Genomic DNA, 24,234 nt, shown 5'->3' with positions numbered 1-24,234 from the left:
TCAATGTTCATCGCAAGAAGGCTTCGTGTGATTGGCTCCGCTCGCATTGAGACGATTCCTCGCCAAGCAGCCAAGCACAAATAAGCTGGAGTAAAAGCACCAATAGGCAGCAGAATATCGATACGTGGCTACCATCCAAAGTAAGGTGACGTCGTCGTCTACCATGCTTTGACATTTCGACAATTATTGAACCATGGAATCTGATGCAATGTCGACATGCAATGCACGAACGATATCCTCCTAGAGTCCTAGTCCTCCTAATGGCATGTTAGCCGCACATGCAGTGTGTCACTCGCACCAATTCATCGTCGCCGTGTCGCACGATTCGCCACATCAGATTTATTTTTCAGATCCATGAAAGTTCCCGGACAAATACTGCGCGTATGTCATAAAAGATGATTAAACACCAGTATCCATTTGGATTCAGATGGCATATGTACGGGCCTATTTAGTTGGGTATTTTAACTTATCACACCTCAAGTTAGCACATGCTAAAAGTGTGGCGAACGAAATCCTTGCCATAGCTTTGCCTCAAAAATATGTGGCAAAGCATATTGTGTAATTCTAAAAAAAAAAAGAAGCTGCCTAACTTTCTTTGGCAGGCTAAACTATGGAAGCAGTTATGGCTGACTAACATGAGGTGCGGTATATCTGGCACTTACGCGTTCCCTATCACCTAAAACTGATCAATGTCTAAATCCTCAAAAGTTTATCGAAGAAAATGAGCCTGCACCCCACATCATGTTGACCACCATATGGTGCTGATTGCTGAACTGCTGATACAAGCCCACAATCAGATACCAGTGCTAGATTAACGTTAATAGACCATGAACTGCTGAAGAAGAAACTGTTCAAGCTTTATATAGCTCGATTTTGCTGCCAATACTTCATACCATGATAAGAAAAGCTGGATCTCAAATCTGAGAGAAGGTGCTCAGAATCCATAAAAGCATAATAACATCCTAGCTGCTGCAAAGTCAGTCATACTAGCCTTAGGTCATTCATTAGTGGTAACAAAACAATACATACCCTAAACGCTGGATCAGTGGTCACCAAAGAGTAATCAGTCTGATAAAAACGACATCGCAAGCATATCAGAACCATGCCAATAGTCTGGTACTCTGGTGCTAGCTGCAGATGTTTGCGAAACTACCGACTAAGCAATGACAAGTCTACTTTGTGGCGTCAACAGTCACTTGCTACAGAAAGTCTACTGCATTCATCGAAGCTGGCTAATCACTTGCCTCTTAGCTTTTCAAGGTCAGGGAGATCTGCAAACATATAGACATGAATTATGAGATAGACAGACAGATGACAACTTGAAGTAAACAAAAGACTAGGCAGGTATTGAAATGTTACAGCCGTTGCTTAGTTTATGCAAATATGATCAGATAAAATCCTGAAACGTGTATGGACACCAATGATCAACAATGTCTCAATTCGTGTCAAAGTTGGCACCGAACTATGCAGAAGGTGGAAATAAGAACAATAAACGAAGGACAAAACCGATCAAGATGCGGATGCCATATCAATTCAAATAAACTTAGCCTTTCCATGAGAAGAAAAGTACGTACTACATTATAGTAAAGTCTTGACCATGTTTAGTAATACATCAGGTCTAAAATTCAGATAAGACGCAAAACAGAAATCCAAGGAAAAAAAAAACTAATATTCAAGGACAAGACTAGTTAGTACTCACAAAGCATTCCATCATCATCATCATCAGTTTCGTCTCTGTCATTTCCCTGCAACAATGCGAAGAGAGAAAAGAGTACCAGAACCAAAGCATTACATCTGAACTCTGGAAAGAGAGGGGGGGGGGGGGGGGGGGGAAGCTTGGTAAGAGCTCATACCTCATCAAAGGCATCATCTGAATCCACTGGTGCATCTGTAAGGAATAGTGTGTTAGACGTGAGTAGATAGGTCAAAGAATGCACCATTGCGATTAAAAAAATGCAAATAAAGTGAGTGAATCCAAAATTTCCATTGAACAAGGAATTAGTGAGATGCACTTGATAGTGCAATGGCAAGGGGTGTGTGGTTTCAACCCCAAGGTCCCGTGATCGATCCCCAGCACACTTACAATTTCTTCTTAAAAGAATGTTTGGAGGGACGTCTCTCCCTCCAAATCTCGTTTTTTTTTTGAACGAGGAAGTACTAGAGACTGAAATAAAAGCAGGAGCAGTATTTTGCAATAGAATACGACAAGACTCCAGAGCATTTCTCCAGCATATTTAACACTTTAACGAAAAAGGGAAAACATGCACACAGAAAAACACTCTCACAAAAAAATGCTTGTCATATAATACATCACAACCGGTGAAATTGAAGATATTATGCACTTGACCCTCATGCACAATGGGTGGTCCTCCAAAGTACAAATACGATGAACTCTACATTTATGTGAATACTAATAAAATAATCTGGATGATTGCACCATAAAAGAACCTTATTAGAAATATATAAATTTGTGCAACCAAAAAAGATATACAAGAGAAACTTATTTTAAAAATCAATATACTCTGCGACCTATCCGGAATGAGGGTGCATTTAGATGAAAACAAACTGAAGCCAAGGCCCCTGCTATTACAGAATCCTACATATCAATATAACTTACTTAGTTGTATCTTTTGACTTTCCTTTTACAGTCATCTATTTCTGATAAACTCCACATGAATGAAAACGTTTGCAGTTGTGTATGCATATCATTATCACATACCAGACTCTTCATCCTCATCGCACCATTTGTTCCAGTCAACTTTGATATATGGATGCTTTTCTTCTGACTTCAGCAAACGCTTCCACCAACCTTTCTTTTCTTTCTGGATCGAACAGATTATGTTTCGCAAACCCATCTTTGTCTTAGTTTTACTTCCCTATATACAAAGCAAAATGATAGTTAGCCCACTAAAAGTTCAAAATAAGATTGATAATATATGTCATCAAGATTGGCTGGGAAGTTATTATCATCAGCTAGCAGCTCTAAGAAAAAAGAAATCCAGTGATCGACTTCACTTATTTGTTTGCTCAGTTTCTTATTTTGGTGATACTACAGTTTACAACATGCATTAGTAAATGTTTTCAAATCTTTTATAGAAGTCATATTCAACGAATTGTGTGGATTCCTACTTTCATACAAATGAAATGTGCTCCATTAAAGAATAAAGACCAAGCAACAGCCAACACATTAAATATATATTACTTATATGATCATCTCATTAACATTTTAAGTTCATCCATGCAAGATCAACCCAAAAGTGGAAAGTGAATAAAGTTAGTACATGCCCAAATTTCAATCCAGAATTGAAATCCACAAATACTCCTACTTACCTCTGGCAGTACAGAATCAAACAGCTCCAAAGTGAAGCTAAATGGTTCCCCATTAGCAACAGCTAAGAAGCTAAAGAGGCCCTGAGGTTCAGTCTTCAGCACTACATCTTTAGCATCTGGCAGTGAAATAGTCAAGTAAATCTTCTCAGAGCGTTGAGCCCACAGCACCTCAGGTTGACGACTGCATGCCATTGAAAGTGCAGCCATATAAGACAAAAATAAATGCAAAGTTTGTCAGTTACAAGGATATAGTAGAGAAATGAAAACAGGGCAAGAAAAGGTGTGTCGACAAATAACAGTTCTATCCCTCTATACATGAATACATTACTCTTAATGGTAAATAGGATACTGTCTCACAGGGAACTGCATGATAACAGATTGCAGAGAACGGAGAGAGGAGGGGGGGCGGGGGCGGGGGTGATGGAATGGCTATAGTACTATAGTCAGTTATGGCCCCATCAGTTGCCCTAATAGGCTGAAGCCAAAGCCAAAGCCAAAATTTGAATTCTCAAACTTAATTTTGAAATTGATTTTAAGATATTTTAAATGTAGTTTCTTTTTCAGCATTGGCTTTTAAGTCACTAAGAACACATATATAATACTTAACTCACAAATTTTTTTGATAGGTACTTAACTTAAGAAGTACTAGAAATCAAACACATACATCAATTGATTACAATAAACACACGTGTCACGATGCACAGATTATAGCTAAGTCCAAACCTTTATCTCAAGCTATTGGCCTATAAAAAAGGACAAGAAACAGCAACGGTACTAGTTAATTGCCAAACGCATATTCTATTAGCATGTTATGTGCATCTTGTTTGACAGATGTCAGCATGTCTCACTAACTTTAGCATCCATTCCAATGTAACAGTAGACATTATTTTCTAGATTACAGGACATCAAAAATGGCCGTCCTGCTTTGATATTCCAGCAATGAAACATCATAAACATTATAAGAAACCACTAACAATTGAGTATATAGTTATATACTGGGTAACTACATATCCTCATTTGCAGTAATCCCACAAGCCTTTGTATTTCTAAGATAACAAGAACCGACTTCAACATTCTTGTTAGATACACTACCCCAAATAAGAACAACTGAGGCAGTACATAATCCGCCTGATCCTACCATCCAATCGAACTACATATGTACCATTCAATCCATAGTACAATTAACGCCCTATCAATCTCGGTGCCAAGAAACAAGATCAACCCACCAATTCAGAAATACACATTCGGATTCAGATCCTAGGAAGCCGCGACACATCGCGAGTCTCAGCAATCCAAGAAACACACTTCCCATTGGGCAAAAGTACAAGAACCAAGAAAAACCCAAGAAAGGGCCAAAACCCCAACACATGGCCAGAGGGGAGGAGGGGTAGGGGAGGGACGGATGAATACCTCATGGCGAAATGGCGGCGCAGAGGAGGAGGAGGAGGAGAGCCCCCGAGGAGAGTAGGGTTTTGCGGATTGGTGGTGGTGGGGAAAGCGAGGAGCAGCGAGCAGAGGACGATGAGGAGGGCAGCGGCAGCAGGATCGCTACTGTTTCTTTCCCCCTTCGCTTGCTGTTTGCAGCTTTATTTGAGGGAGAAACTTTCCCGGAAATACCCCTGCACTTTCGGCAAATCTTCATCAACTACTCCTCCTCTCTACGAAATACGTCTTCGGAGAACAAATTACGCCTTCAGTGGTGGAAAGCAACTCACCGTTCCGGAGCCTTCGAGTGGAAGGCAAAGGCAGCTTCATGTTGAGGTCCAGTGAAATCACGGACCAACCATGATCCGCCACGTGTCACATCCACGTCAGGAGGTTACCCCAGGGCCCACCTTCCGGTCTCTACTTCCAAGCTTCACAACTTCCAAACCGATCAAAAAAAAAACCCAAAATAATTAAGAAAAAGAAGAAATTAATCCTCCCCTCCTCGATCCCGAGCTCGCGCGACAAGTCCGACCACCGCGGCGATGGATTTCTCCGGCGGCGGAGGCGGCGGCGGCGGCGCGACGCTGTCGGAGATGTACCAGAGCGCGCGGCGGCTGCTGCTCTCGGCCCGGGACGGCGTGGCCCGCGTCGAGCGCCTCGCGTCGGCGCCCACCTCGTCTTCCTACTCCTCGGCGCCGCTCGTCGGGGGCGGCGGCGGTGCCGGGGATTCGGCAGCCGCCGAGGAGGTGCGGCGGGAGGTGGCCCAGATCCAGGGGCTGTGCGCGCAGATGGACCGGCTCTGGCGATCCATCCCCGCCAAGGGCCAGCGTGATCTCTGGAAGAGGTAAGGGGCGCCCTCAAATCCCTAAATCTCTTTTCGGCATGCGGAGGAGGGGTGAATTGGCGTTGAGGTTAGAGAGATCTTTCCGTGCTTCGGCTGTTGGTGTAGCGCAGATCACTGTATTCTCGTATTGTGATTGTTCTATTCCGTAGGCAAATTTGCGGGTAAATATGATGACAAATTTGCTAGTCGGTTGCTTGATTGCGACTCTTAATGTCAAATGATGATTCCGATCCTAGAAGTTTAATTTGTACTCTGTATTGTGCTTCTTGTTTGTTCAAACTGATGTAGTTTAGCTTGCTGTCGTGCTTTTTGTGCAAATTGTATGCAGACTGTTGGTCTATACCGGCTTAAGGTTTACATGGTAGTCTGGAGTATCACTCTTATGAAATGGAACTCAAGTTGTTCAATATGCATGGGGGGAATGTTTTGGTAGTTTAATTGGCCCATTAAACTTATTCATAGTTTTTATGCTTTTAGTGGTTGTCTCAAATGCCAGTTATCTATTTAGTTTGCCATTATCAGTTGCTTTCCGTGCACATCGTCTTTTGGCCTGTTTGAGTAATCGTATATTCGTATGTTTGGTAAGGAATTGAATGGTGAGATTAATGGCATGGCTAGAGATGCTGTCATTGGGTAATATCTCTCATTCTGTCTGTTGCTTGCAGGAGCCTCAAATACATTAGAATATCAACAAAAAATCTTGCTACAAAATAGTCTTTCTCAAATTGGAGCATATGCATCTTGATGATTGATAGGGGCAAAGAGGACATGAATAAGCATTAACAGAGTACTTTGATTGAACCTACCAGCTAACCTGCACATGCTAGCTAATAATCTTCCATCATCAACTTTATTTTCGTATCAGAGACATTTCGAGCTGGTTAAGGAATTAATGCCCCCAATACCAGAACAGCCACTAGTCCACTACCTATGCAATCAAACCGCTAAAATAAAGGTTAAGCTGAAAAGGACAGTTGCTTTATTGCATCCTACTGGAGCTGTACTTAAATGCAAATGCTGTTAGAGGCAACTCTGCAACATACAAGTAGTATATGAATTTGTGTAATATTACACTGACCAGTGATTATTTCATAAATTAGCCCGCAAACAGAAATACTTTGATTGTTTGAATCTCATATTTTGTATTAGGGAATTAAGCTTAGGTTTACAAGAATTGACATGACCAACTTAGCAGCTAGAAATTGCTAGTGTTCATTTCTATTATATGTTTCTAACTCATTAGCTCTCTGTCATATTTTTTACCTTCCTAGTGCAACTGAAATGCTATCATTTCGCATCCTTGAGTCTTGTTTTTTACTAGATAGTGCCACTTGAGTACTTTACCTTGAATTTTGTCAGAGCAATATTTTCTTCACCAATGTGAGCTGTTCCTGTAGTGCTTGACCTATACTTGATCATTGGATTATGTTCTTCGTTGTGCTCATCCGCAAAACATTTCTTTGAAATATTTAATAGGTTGATCATATTTTGTCATTCATGTTAGGAGTTCGCAGTAGCAGCAAGCATCTGTTTCTTGTGTTATCACCACGGATTAGTTCAGAAGCTCGTCTTTTTATGTTTGTGGTAACCATGGAATTTCAGGCCATAGCCATCAGCCTGTTTGGGATCCAATATCCTAGCCGGGATCCTGCAGCCCTGCCAAAATGAACTGAGCTGGCGGAGATTAGGCTGGAATCCCTGCCCAAGTCCTGCCAAAATGAACTGAGCTAGCAGGGATTAGGCTCTATCCCAGCCTAACCCCTGCCAAATGAACTAAACCAGTGGGGACTAGGTTGTGAACTTGTGATCCTGGCCTAACCCCTAACCAAAATGAACTGGACCGGTGGGGACTAAGCTGTGATCCCTGTTGGAATATGGGCTCTGAAGTAAGGCCTAGTTGGATGTAGAATTACACAGACTTCGGACCAGTGGCCAGTGGGAACTAAGCCGTGATCCCTGTTGGGATATGGGCTCCGAAGTAAGGCCTAGTTGGATCTACAATTACACATTCTTCTTTGGTTGGTGTAGAGGATATTGTTCTAATTAGCTTGTTCAACTAGCTTGTCCTATTGGTTCGTATTTCTTTATTTTGTGAAGATTTGCATTTAATTTATCTATTTTTTAGAAATAGAATTTATATAACGTTGATATTCTAAAGCCTGTAAAACAATTCTTCATGGTTGTCCATAACAGGGTTGCCTTAATTGTTTGTACTGACAATTGTGAACTTCATCAGAAACCTTGTTATTATCAGGAGGGCTACCCTGTTACATTTTCCAGATGGAAAGCTCAATTCGAGACTTATTAAGGAATCAGCGTCCCTTTTAAAATTTTCTTCATTTTGGCCTCTGCCTTTTGAATGCTATGCTTAAAGAGCTAGGTTTCTTGCATCGCGCAAGGCGCCTGCTGAGGATCCTGACATTTGATGCTCTGAATATGAGTTCTATTTTTCTGGTTGCGCATAGAAACCTGGGGTTTGTGCAATTATTAATACTATTGCCAAACATGAATCCTGTAGGCTTGTTGTTTCAATGTTATGACATTGTTTTGTGCTTTTGTGTTATCCTGACAGAAAAGTGGAGCAGTTGTCTGAAGAGGTTGATTCGCTAAAGGAAACCCTTGACAGACATTCTCTGCGGCAAAAAAAGAGGGTTCTAGAAGCAAAAGAAAGGGCAGAGCTATTTGAGAGAGCTGTAAGAAATCCTTCGAACAAAGCTAGAAGTTTCTTTTTTGCAATCTAATTTCATTGTTCGATTAAAGAATTGGAAATTATCCTTGCAGAATGGTGAGTCTTCACATGTCCTTCGGATATTTGATGATGAAGCCCAGGCAATGCAATCAGCTCGTAGCTCCTCTCGTATGCTTGATGAAGCATATGAAACAGGAGTAGCTATCCTTCACAAGTATGCTGACCAGAGGGATCGTCTAAAGGTAAAGCATATCCCATTAATCTTCACCATGAAACATCAGTTTTAACTTGCATGGTTAATCTTCTTAGCTTTTGACTGTCTAATTATTTATGATTGTTATTAATAGTAATTCCTGCATTGCAGAGTGCTCAAAGGAAAGCGTTGGATATTCTGAACACCGTTGGTCTATCAAATTCTGTTTTGAAGCTTATTGAGAGGCGGCACCGTGTGGACAAGTGGATTGCATATGCTGGTATGATGATCACAGTGGTGGTGATGTTTGTGTTTTGGCGGTGGACGCATTAGTGCTGCAGTGTGTCGGAAACAGCATATTTGTGTTTGGAAGTTGACAGTTGAGACAAGTGGTAGTTCTGAGGATATATCAACAACTGAATGGCAAGAGATTGGATCCCCTTTTTGTTCATGCTCAACTCTGATTGGTAACTAGCGTTACAAGGGCTTTCTCTGGGGGGGCATAAAAGCTGCTTTTCTTTTTCAACGCGGGTTTCCGGCATGCCAGTATATATGCCACTATGTCTATGTGGATCAAATTCTTTTCTGTATGCACATCACAGTAAGTCTATCACTATAATTCTGATTCAAGTGTATCCTATGGTCGGTGCAGATATATATACTGCACATGTACAGAAAAACTGATAGGGTTACTGTCTGCGGATTCTAGTTCATTCTGTACAAACATAGTATGCTTAATGATCTTCCTTTCCTTTTCCTCTTTTATATAACTGGAGTACGGTTTGAGCACAAACTTACATTTGTTTCATTCTAGTACTAGTAGCAAGTATACCTCAACTATATGTGCAAGTTGAAAGAAACAAAATCATCAGTTCATCACACGCCCACTGCTTCACACTCTGCCTTACTCGGTTATCTCTTTTTAATTTTTAATTTTTAATTTTCAGAGGCACTGTGCTGTTTGGCGTCAACTAGGAGTAGGTTATTTCAAGCTTGCAGCGTGGTGCGTGTCAAAACTGAAGAAACAGGTTTAAACTGAAGAAACAGAAATGTAGCTATTTGACCTTCACCTCCAATTCACCTACTCAAGCTCCACTTCATATATGCATCCTTTCTTTTTACTACTACCTCTTTAGCATTTTTCATGTCATGTTTTTTAAAAGTATATACTCCCTCCATGCTTTACGTATGGAGTATATATGACTTACATACATAGTTAAAAAAAATGCATTAGTCCTTTTAGTCCCTTTTCTAGCATAATAGCACGAGTCCAAACAAACCCCGCAGCGAAAACCTCAATAGGAGAAATAGAACATAAGATCAAATACAATAGCAAAATAAATCAACCATAAACGTACGTGGATAAAAGAGAAAAAGAAGTGTAGATTCTCATACAAGAGTTAGCTCTTCATATGCTCTAAGTACATAGATTAGAGAAAGAGAAGAAAAGAAAATATATAGAAACAAACTTATACATCTACTCCATTATATAAGCTAGCTCTAATATATATGTTTATAGTTAGTAGTTAAGTACTCTACTATTAAATTTGCTACACCACAGCGGAAACCGGTTCATGGATGATATAAAACATAAGGGTCTTTGTACAAAATTGATGATATGACACTATAGCATCGCGGCTCGTTAAGAGTGTAAGGGCAAATGCTATGGTAGATATGACTACCACCTCTAAATTTATCCATATTATTCACTCATGAGCTAAGAGACAACCCATACATTATGTTACCCTAGTACACAAATACCAATATCTATAATACTCTCACACCCTTCTTGAAATTTGTACGGAGGTTGTCTCTTGATTTAGAGCAGGTACAATAAGTTGACTCAGTGAATTGCAAAACTACGCCACATCATCAAATTCCTATGTGGAGGGGAGAGAATAAAACGACCGACTAATTTGTAGCCCGGCGATAGAGATTTTTTTAGTCGGTATCGCTCGCTTGTAGCCACTCCCGGCGATTAAAAACACACATTGTGGGGCCCGCACAACCATTGCGGATCACGCTACCCCTCCGCATCGCCCTCTCGATCCCCTTCCTCTCGATCACCGCCCCCCCCCCCCCCCGCACAATCAATTCTCAGCGCGTGAGACCACCTCAACGATTTCTCTTCCGATGGCGCAATCTCTCCCTCCGGCTCCCGCGCTTCTCTCCTTCCCGCGCTCGCGAAACTATCTATCTATATGACAAATCCAGTCGCTCCAAAATTCCCCATCGCAATATTTCAACGCTTCCGATCTCCTTCTTTCGCCGGCCACCAAATTGATGGCCACCTCGACCACAACCCCGCTCCTCTTCCACCTTGTATAATCTCTCCCGCCCCCACGAGAAATTCCTGCCTAAAACCCTAATTCCCCACCACCAACACCATGTCTCATCGGAAGAAGAGGGAGATGACGCCGCCTCCTCAGGCCGTCATGAGCTCTACTGGTCCTCAAGGAAGTGTGTGAAGTGTGAACTATGTGGTGTTTTGTGATTAATTCTATAGCATATAAATGTTAATGTCACAACAAAATTAGCTACAATGATCCACTTCACTCTTGATCATACGCATTGATTTGTGCTAGTTATAAATAATTATTTGATTTATGAGATGTAGCTAGCCAACAGGCAACCTATTGTATGAGTAGTTGGCTTCAGCATTAGCTATAAAATGAACTGTAGTTGGCAATCGGCTATACTATTAACCTTGCTCTTAGGGGTGGCTCATCATTTCTCTCCTCCGCCTCATCACTCAAATACTCAATCCAACGTGGTACTCTTAGGGGTAGCATATGGAGCATTATAATAATTGCCCTAAGGCTGTATTCGTTTGTATTGGTTGGGAACGCTCCCTTCCGGCACATAAAACGGAGCAGTTCATTAGCTAAAAAAACTTGAAAATGGATTAATATAATTTTTTAAAGCAACTTTCATATAATTTTTTTAGAAAAAAAACACCGTTTAACAGTATGAAAAGCGTGCACGTGAAAAAAGAGGAACGAGAGTTGGGACCATGAGAAACGAACTCAACCTAAAATGGCTAATCCACAAACTCATTTATAGATAAAAACGAACGGGTTAGCGGATTAACCCGTTACATCCTTACAGCAAAGCTCTCGGTGTTTGGAGAGGCTAAGGAGGAGTAGTAGTTAAGATGGATAGGTCCTAGCCAAGCCGGGCTAAACATTTTAAGTAACCTTGTGGGCCGGGCATGTGAACAAAAAAGGGGGCCAATCCCGCTTCAGGTGGGTAGGCAGGGCCCGCATGCCCGCACGTGGTTTTACCAATTCCGGAACTACGGAGCTGCCAATTCCAGTGAGAAAAAGAGTAAAAAAAAGAGAGAGAGAGAGCCCAAGCCACCATGCACTTTACTAATCCCATGCCTACGTGTCTACGTGATCCGGACAACGGAAGCAGCAGACAAAGCCACCCTGCTCCTGCTATAGTACGTTGGTCCGTCGAATTCGAACCACTTGGCCTCCCCTCTCCTGCTGCTCCGCATGCTGTTTTTTCGTGGCTAGATTCATCCACCTCACAAAATCCAGTAATCCAACGAGCGCCCCCCCCCCCCCCCCCCAGCCCAGCCAAAACGGTGTGCTACTGTGCCGGTCTCGACGTACTGGCGTACTGCTATTACTTACTACCACGTGACCGGTGACGGCTCACCACTTGCTTAATTTGCGCAGCGTGATTTTGTTAAAGCCCAAACGACTCGATCGCACCGGAGGGTTTTCTTAGTTAATTGCATTAGCTAGCTATAATTAAGCAGCCACACTACATGCCTTATTTTTAAATACTGCGTATTAACAAATAGGCTTATGTACGGTACGGACTATTACATGTTTATTATTCGTCGGAAGAACAACATGGCCGTTTCTTGAACGGTTCAACATGGCCGGGGGCCAAACTCATGACCAAATCGTTTCGCTTCGAGAGTTTGTAGAAAATTTGGTTTCAAACAAGGGGTAGAAGTTCAAAACTGCGAGCAGGATTCCAAGAGACGACAAGATTGCACCCAACTTGTGAGCACCAAAGACTCGACCACCTAACGGCAACCACTGTGACTCCCGGCCCGGGCCAGTAAAACTAATTAAATCCGTGTGTCAATCATTAATGACCGGTTAAAACCCTGATTTAATCTATCAACCATCACTGGTGATCTTCTATTAACCATCAAAAAGAGAACACAAGTACGATGGATCGAGACATGCATTTTGCACACACTCACACACGCTTTGTCAATATGTACCCACACGCACCGGCGCAAGAAAGTAATTAACCTGAGCAGAGTTTTGATCATCGAAATGAAGAAGATCAGATCGATCGAGACAGCACTAATTACCGCCTCGCTACGGAAAATCTATGAGATCAAGACTTTGAGATCGAGAGGCACCGCATGAAACTGCTCCTGCAATTAATGCCTCTGCGGATTGTACTAATTACGTTCTACAGGATGGGCGGGCCTCTGTACGGCATCTCGTACATCTCCAGGTCCTTGGGCATGGCCGTCTCCTTCAGCCACCCCAGCTGCCGCATCCTGCTGATCTGCTCGTCGTCCATGCCGCCGCCATGGCGACGCAGCTCTGCAATGTCGTCACCTGTACACACATGGCATGCATGGTCAGCTCGCTATTGCAGAGAAATTCAGTGGAGTGGTGGTGGTGGTGGCTCGCTCGCGCGCGTACTTGGGCAGTGGGAGTAGGGGAAGTCCTGGTAGTAGGTGCAGTCCCGGTCCTCGGAGTACGGAGGTCCGAGGACGTCGAGGAGCGCGCACGGCGTCGCCGCCGTGAACTGGTGCATGTTGCCGCCGGCCGCCGGGTACAGCACCAGCGTGTCGCTCGGCGCGCTGAACCCGCCGTCGCGCACCACCTCCGCCAGCCTCACTGCAAAAGAGAGAAATCACAAATCACGTCACGCGTTATTCGCTAGCGAATTTTGAAAATTTGGATGGAGACGAGTAGCATTTAAGAGTGGAGAGCTTACGGCGATCGCCGGAGCCGGCGGCGAAGACGGCGGGCTCGGCCCAGTCGTAGGACTTGATGTGGAGCGAGCCGAGGAGCAGCTTGCTGAACACGGTCATCCCCGGGTGGTTGTGGAGAGGGATGACCGCCGTTGGGGGCAGGAAGAATATCACTATCTGCGATTGATAAGGAACACACACACAAAACGTGTCAGTTTCACTAGGTTCGGTGTACGTTTGTTGTGCATTCCGACTGCAAATTGAATCACGTCGGTTTCGATCAGCTCGTCACGAGCTGGTGATGAGAGTTTCGTACCGAGAAGTTGGTGCATGTGTAGATGGTGGTCCGCGTGATGGCGAGAGGGTGCGGCAGCGCGGCGGCGTCGGTGGCCTTGAAGAAGTTGTGCTCCGCGCTCAGGTTCACGTCTCCGGGGCCTATCTTGTCTGCAAGAGATCGAGGTCAGGTTAGTTCAACGTTAGCGAAGGCGAGCTCGAGTAACGCAATGCGGCGGCGAGCGGCGGCGGCTGCGGCGCCTACGTACCGAGGATGCCGCGGATGAGGGCGACGTCGTCGGGCGCCGGCACGGTGCCGGGGCCACGGAACACGTCGCGGCACGCCGCGAAAAGCCGCTTGAGCAGAGGCGCCGGCTCCGGCGTCCGCAGCAGCACGCGCCTCCTCGTGCGCCGCACCACGGCGCCTCCACCTCCACCTCCACCGCCACCACCGCCGCCGCCGCCACCTGACCTCCTCCTCCCCTTCGCCTCCCTCCTCCTCTTCGCCTCCACCGATCCGCTGCTCCCCTGATCCACCGCCACCTTCATCGGCAGCTCAAACACAACACACTCACCGGAGCAATTCAACCACGTCGTCGCGCTTTCTCCGACCAAAAAAACACCCCTCCAACGATCGAGAAGCCAACCAAAAAAAAAACGTCAGCTAGCCTCGCATCAAGAAGAACCAGACCGCCGCCGCCGCCGCTTTCAATTCCACCGTCACCGGCGACGAACCGGGCCAAGAAACAAGGTGCGGCGGGGGGACAGAGGAAGCCGGATAAGGAGGAGCAGCGAGCGAGACGAAGGAAGGAGACGACGCGTACCAATATTAATATAAGTCAGCAGCAAAAACCAGGGGCCGGACAGGACAGCCATGGAGACGGTGGAGAAGTGGATGGATGGATCAAAAATACCGGTGGATTCCAAGAACCGCGTGTACTTTTTCCTCCCCGGTCTCTCCGTTTCCCAGCTATCGGATTCGAGGAGAAGCCAAGCGGGAGGTAGGAAATCCATAGCGTTTCGGTTGGTTCGTTTCGTTCTCTCTCCCTCGCGCGCGCGTGGTCTCGGGCGCCCGCCTTTTCGCGGGGAAAACCGCTGTGCGGGGACGGACGGCCACGATTTGTCGTGGCGCCGGCGCGCGCCACGTGGGGACGGGGGGTGGATGGGAATTTACGCCAACGCGACGGACCAATCGCTTGTCGGTCTCGCAAGTGATGCTGGACGGGTGGCGCCCACCGGTGTTCGTGGCTGCAGAGGTAGTAGTCCACTTCCAGTCTTCCACAGCTCCATCAAAGCAGCAAAAAAAGTTCACTTCTGCGGTGAAAATTTTGACTTTGAGAACCTACCGTGCGTCATTGACACGCTACTGCATGGAGTCTGATAGTACAAACCAAGCATAGAGAGCAAGCTGTCTCTATAATTTAAGAATTAAGATCGAACTGTATATCAAATTTAATGTGGTTTGCTTTCCATTATGGTGTGATAGATGTTTCTGAGGTTTTATAGTTTGATAGTTCCGCTAGTGATATCTTTCAATTTTATGGTGATATTGTTTACATTTCTGGTGTTACCTGTTTCCCATTCCATTTCCAAGTACAGAAGTGGTTAATTACGGGAATGGATCGAGTATTTCATGGACCGTTTAGGGCTATATGTTAACTAGACACTATCATAGTTAAAACAATACGGTTTCTAACTATTAATATACCAAAATACTTTATTACTAGTCATCTTTCCTTTATTAGACTCAATGCAACGAAAAATTTCCTAATAAATTGTAAGAGTCGACTCTATACCGTTGTCATGCGTAGCAACCATCTTTCTCTTTCCTTCTTCCTCTCTCTTCCACGCCACCAAATATACTTGCATGACAATAAAGAGAGACTGCTAATAAATACCATTGTACATACACTAAGTAGGTTAAGTGTTTGTTTGGTTGTTGCCTAACATTGCCACAACTCAATTTGCTATAGGTGTAGAATAACAAATAAAATGTGGCCAACAATTTGTTAGCCACAAGTGTGAAATGTTTGGCTTGACTTGTCGCAACTGAAACAAGCAACCAAATACTAAGCTAATAATTTGTGATATGTCTAATGTGTGATGTGGTAACGGGTGACACTTAATCAAACATCCCCTGATTACTTCAGACGCAATGTGAAAGTGAAAACGCTCACTACTCACCGCACGTACCTGCATGTTGACTCATTCGCGCGGTAATTGTTTAACAACTCCTGCCACGTAGCAGGCGCACACCGTATCTATGATCCTAACCAACATCAAGCAAATATTATAACCTTTTTTTCTCAAGCCCTATTCGCAACGCAATTTCATGGTACGTCTTGGTCCAGAGAAAAGGCGGGCGAGTGGGATGGGGAGAGCAGAGAAGCTAGGGGCCAACCGAAAGGGAAATCCTGCCGCCTCTCATTCATCATCATACCCATACCCGGTCGTGATTACCGGTGATTCTTCTTCGTCTTCTCGAATATCTAGGGTCTCGGGAAAAGGGTGGAGAGGGGGGTCGGGGGGCGGAAAAAGAGCAGAGGAGAGCACACAGTTGCTGGAATTCCCGTGGTCGTCGTCGTGGCTGGGTCTCGTGGCGGTACGGTGGTGTGGTGATGGGTCTCATGTGCGCACGCATGTTGCGTGGGGGGGAGAGTCCCCCGACGGAAGAAGGCCCAGCATGACTGCTTGCCAGGCTGCATGCACGGGATGGCCCATGGTTTTTTTGCCTGGACCGCGCGCGCGGGTAGTCGTAGGCGTAGGCGTGGTGAAAACGATCAGAAAGGATTGGAATCGATAGTATCTTTTGGAAAATGACGCTCAAACGGTGGACGATCGATCATATTTATCATTTAAATCACGTTGTATCGATATCAATACAAAAAAAATTAGAAAAATAAATTTGATATATAACATAAATGGTAAATGGTTGAAAAACGGTATGAAAAATTTAGGCTGCGTTCGTTGCTGTGTATCGGAAACACATGCGCACGAAAAATAGAGCAGTACATTAGCAGTGCGAATTTATTAAGCATAATTAATCCGTTATTACTGTAGCACCACATTGTTTAAAAAATTTGTCTCGCAAAATAGTTATATTCTGTGTAATTACTTATTTTTAGTCTATATTTAATATTTATATATGTGTTAAACGTTTTGATGTGACATGATGTAAAATTTTTATGTGGAACTAAACAGGGCCTAACATATAGAGTGGAAAGGTAGGGGGAGCCTGGCATGCACGCACCGACCATGCCGGTGCTGCGTGCCTGCGTCGCTGATGCTTCAACGTACGTGCCGGTAGCGGCGCACCGCGCACTGAATTCCGTATCGATCGATTTTGTCGGTCACTGCAGCCGTAGACCGTCGTCCGTAGGCACTGTGTGACATGCAGGCCCCGATGCTCATGTACCCATGCTAGTACGCCTACCAGGCAGCGGCCCTACGTATGTGATAAACTACGTACATGCGTGATGGCCGGTCAACGTTACCGGCCTATTCATCTGGTGCGCCCACGGACACACAATCGGCTCAACGATGGGAATATTGTCGCGGCATATGGAACAGAACGTTATGGACTGATGCCAGCGAGCATGCATTCGGGGAATTGGAGTTTCGCGAGCCCATTCAGGTTTGCTGCCCCGACCGAAATGGTGTTTAATTTGGGTTTTAGGCCCAAAATGATAGTACCGGAAATATTGGCAGCCCAGACCAACCCCAAATGTACTATCTAGAGAGGATCCTGAAGGTGAATATATATAAGGGTTAAGTCCGATTTACCCTCTAAAGTATAATACCAGACATAATACCCTCTTAAACAATTTAATCCGGATACTTAACCCCCCACGACCAATTTTGGCTGGTTTTACCCGTTTGATCTGACATGACACACCTACATGGTAAATAATGTAGCAGTAACATAAAAATACCCCTCCCTCTCTCTCTCCTGTGGAAAATTCCCCAACCCAAACCCCTAACCTTAGCAGCGCAAGCGGAGCTGGGCGGCACGGCGGCGTGGGGGCGTGGTGAAAGGAGCGTAGGTGGGACTGTGTGGTGTAGCGGCGTGGCGCAAGCACGACGCTCACACGGTAGTGCGGCACACCCGCGGCGGCGCGGCAAAAGTGTAGCGGTGAGGCACACGCACGACGGCGAAGCGCAAGCACGGGACAGGTAGAGCACAGGTATGCCACAGAGCTTAAGCATGCCACGAGGGTCTACTTGTTCGTCGAGTGGAGGCGGCAATGTGGGTCGACCAACTCCAGTGCCAGACAGAGAGCGCCCGCTAGAATATGAGCCGACCGTGTTCTGCAAATGTAAGAGAAAGCAGCAAGGTGGATCTCTTGGAGTGAATTGCATCCTGGAAGGAGGTATTTGGCTTACCTGAATAGACAGGTTAGTACTCCCTCCGTTTCAGGTTATAAGATGTTTTGACTTTTGTCAAAGTTAAACTATTGTTAGTTTGACTAATTTTGTAGAAAAAAGTAGTAATATTTTTAACCCAAAACTAATATATTATAAAAATTTATTCAATTATAGATTTAATGAAAATATGTTGGTGTTGTGAATATTACTACATTTTTCTATAGAATTAGTCAAAGTGAAAGTAGTTTGACTTTGGCTAGAGTCAAAACGTCTTATAACCTGAAACGGAGGTAGTACATTTTAAACCAAGTTGAATCATGTGCTTTTCTGATGTTGAATTGTAATGGAGGTGCTGAATCTGTAGGATTTTGGGATTGGTATGATGATGGGGAGAGTACTCCTTTCCTGAAACAATTGTTGAATGATCTGTGAGACACTGTATACTCCAGTAGGGAGGGGATCAAAGAGCTTCGATCTACACTTATTGATGTAAAGGTGCAGATGGAGTCCAATGCTGCTAGGCAAAAGGAATAGATGGAAGCAATGGGGAAGCAAAAGGATGTTGGAAATGCTAATCTAGTTGCTAAAATTAATATATTAGAGAAGGAAAGATGTGTGCTTATGCAATTAATCCTTCAAGCATGCAAGCTTAGAGTCATTACTCTGTCTGAATGCGTGGAGAATGAGGCAATGCGCAAAGGAAATTGAATTTTCACACCCAGATTAGTGTGTATTTGTCGGTGACATGGGATCGGGAGTATCGTGACTAGAGGCTTGAGGCAGACACAATCGCCCACGTGGCCTGGCACCCTCGGGGGACGTCGGGCCCGAAGGTGGTGTGTTCGCCCTCCTCTCAGTCCCCCCGAGGGGGTCGGGCTGCACCCCCCTCGGCCCCGAGGGCCGAGGTGCCCCGACCCCTCGTGGGTTTTCGCTCCGCGTGTATGGGGTAGGTGAGCACAGTGGGGCTCACCTAACCACATTTATTGCGGTTTGACTGAGCGTGTCGCGACGCATGTAACGTAGTGCATTACACTCATTTATCCGGCCTGTGACCAGTCACAGACCGGTCAGATCGCGGGATTAGGTGGCGACAGGCGGTCTGACGCACGCCTCGCCCCATCCCGTCAGGACGAGGGCTTCTAGGCGCTCGTCCCCAGCTGGAGCTAGCGTGTTACCTCCCAGAGATGGCACGTTAGTTCTGATCAGATATATGCCAGGCTTCATCCTAACCATTACAGGCAAAATGTAGTGTGAAGGAGGGCCAACGTGCAGATTGTTAAGCTGACGCGTGGTGGACAAGAATGACCGATTTGTGACCATTCTAACACCGGTCATGTCGCCAGCAGACAGCCATGATTCTACGTCGCGCCTGCTCCCGGCGAAAGAGGAGGTAGGTGCGGGCCGTCCCACCAGAAGGTGACTTGAACGGCAACCATGCAGATCTCCGTCTATTTATGAAAAGGTAGGGTAAGTCCCCATAAAAAAGGGGGGATGGTGCATGTGGTATCCCGGGAAAAAAGGGATAAAAGGAGGACCTTGCCCACGGAGAGAAGGGGGATAGATTTTAGGGAGAGGGAGTTTTTTCTTGGACTGGACCTTTCCAGATTAGGAACCCAGAACAAGGGAGAGGCTAGCTCATACTTTGTAGCTCTTTCATACACAGATCTCCCAAAACACAGGAGTAGGGTATTACGCTTCTCAGCGGCCCGAACCTGTATACATCGCCTGTGTTTTCTGTGCTTCCTGTCTGGCGAACCTTCCACATACAGATTGGGAGTTTAGAGTCTCACCCAGGGTCCCCGGCCGAACCGGCAAAGGGGGGCCAGTGCGGTCTCCCGGTGAGGAGCCCCACGCTCCGTCAGTATTTAATATGCGAAAGAAATCATGGGCCACCTTCACGCCTTGATCTTCACAAGGAAATATCTATGCCCTGTAAAATACAGAGGGAGTACTACTACGTAGTTCAAAGAAGTTGTATGCAAAGCATACGTTTGGTTAGAGGGATAGGTTGGATCGAATTGGATCGAACCACTTTTTCATAGATTTGGTTTGAGATGGCTGGGATGGGTTGATTTTTTTAGAGGAATATTTCCCTCACATCCGGGACCAAATCATTCGGCAAAAATGATCGGACGAGTTTGACCCACCTGGGTCGGGCACACGGCGTGAGCCACGCCGCTTCGCCCCGTGTGCTCGCACGCTTGACCACCTGCTTGCTTGCACTGTCGCCCACTGGTCGTGCTCCTCCGTGCACCGGCTTGCTCGCCTACTTGCGCCGCTCCTTCACCCGCTCCTCTGCTTGCTCGCCCGGTCGTCATTGAGGTGAGCTCCTCTGCTAGCCTACTCCTCTGCTTGCCCGACAGTCATTGCGCTCCTCTTCTTCCCGCCCACTTGCTCACCCCTTTATGCCGTTCCTCTTCCTTCTCACCGCCAGCTTGCTTGCCCACATGCACCGCTTTCTCCTCCACTTGCTTGCTTGCACACCAGACTGCTTGCCCGCCTACTCGCACCTGCACCTCCGCCTACTGGCGAGCTCCGCCCACCTGCTCGCTTGCCTACTGGGCCATTGTCGAGTCGAGCTCCTCCGTCCAACTGGCGACCATCACGCACCTCTGCCCGCCGTCGTCCATCTTGCGAGCCTGCCCTCGCCACTCTTCCTCTTGCTTGCCTCCGGTTTGCTTGCCTGCCCGCCGGCCCATCTCACTCACCGCTCCTTTGCTTGCTTGCGAACTCTGCCGGCGTGCGGACGGCTTGCTCACTCGCACGCCGGCCTAGTCATTCACAGTGGTTGCAAACGGTGTCCATCCCATCTCTCCTTCATCTCTTCATGCAAACAAAAAATCGGGATCGTCCCATCCTACGAATCAAACATGCGAGTGGAATCATCCTAACCCTAAAATCAGGGAAGGTTTCATAACATCCCATCTAGTCGCGAAACCAAACACATGCTTAGAAGATACATGATATAACGGTGAGAACCATTGTTTCTTTCATTCCATTATCTAGGGTGTACAACAGTGAGATTCATCTTCTCTATCTATAGGTATAGTCATGAGTTCCTTTTATATTCAGTGAGTGGTTTATGGAAAAGTGTTTAAAAATTTTGAAAAAAATAACAAGATAAATTAATATGAAATATATCACTCACAAACATGTAAGTTCAAATTCAGCTTCTACAAGTTAAAAAAATAACAAATATAACCATGAATGTACATTAACTATTCAATTTAATTTTTTTGTTGTAACTTGTATAAGCTGAATTTAGCCTTACATGTTTGTGGAGTGATATATTTCATATAAATCAATGTTTTCAATTTTTTAAATTTTTTTGATAATATTTAGATGATATGTAAAAAAGGATCACATTTTCTTGAGGGATGAAAATCTATCTCCATGGATTATAAGAACATCTCCAACATAGTACTAATATTATATTCCGAAAAAAATATGGATTGGGACCATTAAAAAAAATTAGACTCTAAAATCTTTACCACCTCAAAGAGAGAACTAAAAATTGGATCCCATAATATGGTTTGTTGGCCCCGTATGATGGTTGGGCCCTGCTTTTGGTAGCTACTGTTTCTTTCACCGGCGCAAAAGCCAATCGAGGAATGACCACGCGCTCGAGCGCTACTTCGGAGACCTCCCCTGCGTCGAGGTGATCGGCGAGCCCGGCCGGTACTTCGCCGAGACGGCGTTCACCCTCGCCACGCCCACGCGCGTCATCGGGAAGGGCACCCGCGGCGAGCTCCGGGAGTACTGGATCGACGACGGCCTCTACGGCCCCCTCAACTGAAGCCTCATGGACCACTACGTGCTGCGCCCGAGGCCGCTCGCCGCCGGCGAGGACACGACGACGACGCACGCCTCGATGGTGTTCGGCCCGACGTGTGACTCCCTGCGACTGCAAAGAGGACAACGTCGACGACGGCGGCAGCGGGTACGGCTGCAAGTACCCTGCATCCACAGAAACAAAAAAAACCAAATATTCCATCAGAGAAATCACGGTAGAACGACCTAAGAAATCACGGAATGGCACTTTCTGGTAGCTCATCGTCTCCTCGTCGCCGGCGGGAGCTGTGCCCGCACGCCGGGAGCACGTGGACGCGCTCGCCGCCGTCCGCCAGCTCCGACAGGCAGATGGCGCCGTCCGCCTCAGCTCTGACAGGCAGATGCAGCGCCGACCGCCCTTGACCTACCGGTGTTGGCGCCGTCGTCGGACGCCGGCTTGGGCTGCTGCGGCTGCGCCCGCTCCCCGGAGTCGCGCCGGCGGGCGAGGCAACGGATGAGGCACCGCGCGGCGGCGCGCTGTCGCATATCCTCGATGTGCACATGCTCTTCCGTCGCGTCGACGCTGGATTGGGGCGCATCGACGCCGTGCACGCCATCGCGGGCCGGGCGCCGCCGCTCCTGCTCCTCCTCCGCGGCCTCGTCGTCCCCGCCGCCGTGGTGCTCTGCGTCAAGCACCACCGTGGACGGGCCCGCTCGGGCCATGTGGGTGGTCTCCCGCAACGCCAACCTCCGGGCGTTGGTGCACGTCGAGGAGACCTGCAGGCTGCAGCTACCGCCTACACCCGGAGCAGCCAGACGAGTGGACGCTGTTCTGGAAAGAGACGAGCATCCGGTGCGCGCCCGCTCCCCACGCCCCTCGACTGTCCTCGCCGGCGGCAGCCATGCCCGCTCCCCGCGCGCGCTGTGCCGCCGCTGGTGATGATGAGTCGATGAGGATGACGACATGAGAGAAAGGACGAAATAGTGACGGGAGTGGCATGGTTCCAGTTTTAAAAATTTCCAGGGGCACCTAGTTGATAACGTGAATAGTAGTGGTATTTTTTTTATTTGCCACATTTACAGTGACATGTATCCAATTAACACTTTAAATTATGTTAGGAGGCTTAGGGGGTGTTTAGATGGGGCTAAAAAGCCCATGTCACATCGGATGTTTGGACGCTAATTTAGTCTATTAAACATAGACTAATAAAAAATCTAATTTCATAAATGAGAGCTAATCCGCGAGACGATTTTTTTAAGCCTAATGAATCCATAATTATCAAAAGTTTATTGTAGCATCACATTGTCAAAATTATGGCGTAATTAGACTCAAAAGATTTGTCTCGCGAATTAGTCCAAGCTTATAGAATGGGTTTTGTAATTAGTGTATGTTTAATAGTCTAAATTAGTATCAAATATCCGATGTGATAGAGACTTGGAATAAATCCCTGGGAAACCAACAGCCCCTACTTCCGTCCAGCATGTCGTACCGGAAGGTACAGTACCGGGCGGTGCCGAATCAAATCCAACCGTCCATCGTGAGAGGGTAGGATCGGGAACGAGCGAAACATCACGACTACATCGCGCAATCCCGGCAGGCACATCCCAATCTCCTTCACCAGCGTCGCCGCATTCATACTCGAGCAACCAACCAAATTACAGTAATCTTTCCCCTCGAATTTTTTTTAATTCCCCTCAAAAAATTACAGTAATCAGTACAATGATAGGAGAGGGTATTGAACATTTGTATAATGTCGGGCCTCATCTCAGTCGAAATTTTCAATAGCTTAGATTTGAGCGGCACCTTGACATGGATTCTGAAATAATAAACACATCCATACATTCTGAAGACAAGAAGCTAGCTTAAAGATGCCTTTTACACGAACACCACGCATAAATTCACAATTCACAGGAGCTAGAGACCAAGCAATAATTGAGCTCATGAAAACACCTAATAAATCAGACAACACAAATCCAAGAAGAAATGCAGAAGAAGAGCATGCAGCCAAAAAAAAAAAGAAATTTTCTACTGCTGCAACTAACATAAGCTAACGATGAATACAGAGGCCATCGATGCAGAATAAGGCGGCAACAAACAAGCTCACGGCGTCGTGCCCTCACCGCTGCAGCCGCCAAAGCCCCCGCCGCCGCCGCCACATCGCCGGCTCCGACGACTCCACGACCACCTCGATACCACGGCCACCACGGCCGCCGACGCACCAGCCGCCGCCGCCACCACCTCGTCACCGAGGCCGCCGCTTCATTCCTTCCATCTTCTCCGGCGCTGCTTCTCCCATACCATCCCTTCCGGGAGCGGCGAAGGAGAGATCGAGGACAGCTGCATCCGTGTCTCATCCAACCAAACAGCCTCATCCATCCAT

At 46.2% G+C, this 24,234-nt stretch overlaps 3 protein-coding genes and 1 pseudogene across 3 annotated transcripts; 2 read left to right on the top strand and 2 right to left on the bottom strand.

The window, feature by feature from the left end:
- Nucleotides 1–908: 908 nt before the first annotated feature.
- Nucleotides 909–4,893, bottom strand: LOC4333609 (co-chaperone protein p23-2). Its single transcript, XM_015777600.3, has 6 exons — nt 4,741–4,893; nt 3,331–3,511; nt 2,720–2,876; nt 1,854–1,888; nt 1,700–1,745; nt 909–1,271 (listed from the first exon to the last, which is right to left on the bottom strand). Exons 1-6 carry the CDS (start codon nt 4,743–4,745, stop codon nt 1,237–1,239), a joined length of 459 nt encoding a protein of 152 aa, XP_015633086.1. The 5' UTR covers nt 4,746–4,893; the 3' UTR covers nt 909–1,236.
- Nucleotides 4,894–5,221: 328 nt separating this feature from the next.
- Nucleotides 5,222–9,277, top strand: LOC4333608 (membrin-11). The gene is made up of 4 exons (XM_015777599.3): nt 5,222–5,602; nt 8,175–8,295; nt 8,384–8,533; nt 8,656–9,277. Exons 1-4 carry the CDS (start codon nt 5,301–5,303, stop codon nt 8,815–8,817), a joined length of 735 nt encoding a protein of 244 aa, XP_015633085.1. The 5' UTR covers nt 5,222–5,300; the 3' UTR covers nt 8,818–9,277.
- Nucleotides 9,278–12,614: 3,337 nt separating this feature from the next.
- Nucleotides 12,615–14,519, bottom strand: LOC9266373 (plant cysteine oxidase 2). Its single transcript, XM_015773826.3, has 5 exons — nt 13,987–14,519; nt 13,761–13,888; nt 13,468–13,621; nt 13,170–13,367; nt 12,615–13,082 (listed from the first exon to the last, which is right to left on the bottom strand). Exons 1-5 carry the CDS (start codon nt 14,264–14,266, stop codon nt 12,931–12,933), a joined length of 912 nt encoding a protein of 303 aa, XP_015629312.1. The 5' UTR covers nt 14,267–14,519; the 3' UTR covers nt 12,615–12,930.
- Nucleotides 14,520–21,884: 7,365 nt separating this feature from the next.
- On the top strand, nt 21,885–22,844 carry LOC112938254 (uncharacterized; annotated as a pseudogene).
- The last annotated feature ends 1,390 nt before the right edge of the window (nt 22,845–24,234 follow it).

Source organism: Oryza sativa, chromosome 3 (assembly GCF_034140825.1).
Source record: "Oryza sativa Japonica Group chromosome 3, ASM3414082v1".
Classification (NCBI taxonomy): domain Eukaryota; kingdom Viridiplantae; phylum Streptophyta; class Magnoliopsida; order Poales; family Poaceae; genus Oryza; species Oryza sativa.
Note: the sequence above shows the minus strand (reverse complement) of the source record. Positions and strands in the feature narration are given on the sequence as shown.

Bases quoted from the DNA above. Each gene is read 5' to 3' on its own strand.
- LOC9266373 (XM_015773826.3), bottom strand. From the start codon at position 14,266: ATGAAGGTGGCGGTGGATCAGGGGAGCAGCGGATCGGTGGAGGCGAAG. The intron at 13,889-13,986 runs GTACGTAGGCGC...GATCTCTTGCAG, and splicing joins CCTCATCCGCGGCATCCTCG to ACAAGATAGGCCCCGGAGAC. The intron at 13,622-13,760 runs GTACGAAACTCT...TATCAATCGCAG, and splicing joins ACACATGCACCAACTTCTCG to ATAGTGATATTCTTCCTGCC.
- LOC4333608 (XM_015777599.3), top strand. From the start codon at position 5,301: ATGGATTTCTCCGGCGGCGGAGGCGGCGGCGGCGGCGCGACGCTGTCG. The intron at 8,296-8,383 runs GTAAGAAATCCT...TTATCCTTGCAG, and splicing joins CAGAGCTATTTGAGAGAGCT to AATGGTGAGTCTTCACATGT. The intron at 8,534-8,655 runs GTAAAGCATATC...CCTGCATTGCAG, and splicing joins ACCAGAGGGATCGTCTAAAG to AGTGCTCAAAGGAAAGCGTT.
- LOC4333609 (XM_015777600.3), bottom strand. The intron at 1,889-2,719 runs GTATGTGATAAT...TATTCCTTACAG, and splicing joins CGATGAGGATGAAGAGTCTG to ATGCACCAGTGGATTCAGAT. The intron at 1,272-1,699 runs GTGAGTACTAAC...ATATGTTTGCAG, and splicing joins TGATGATGATGGAATGCTTT to ATCTCCCTGACCTTGAAAAG.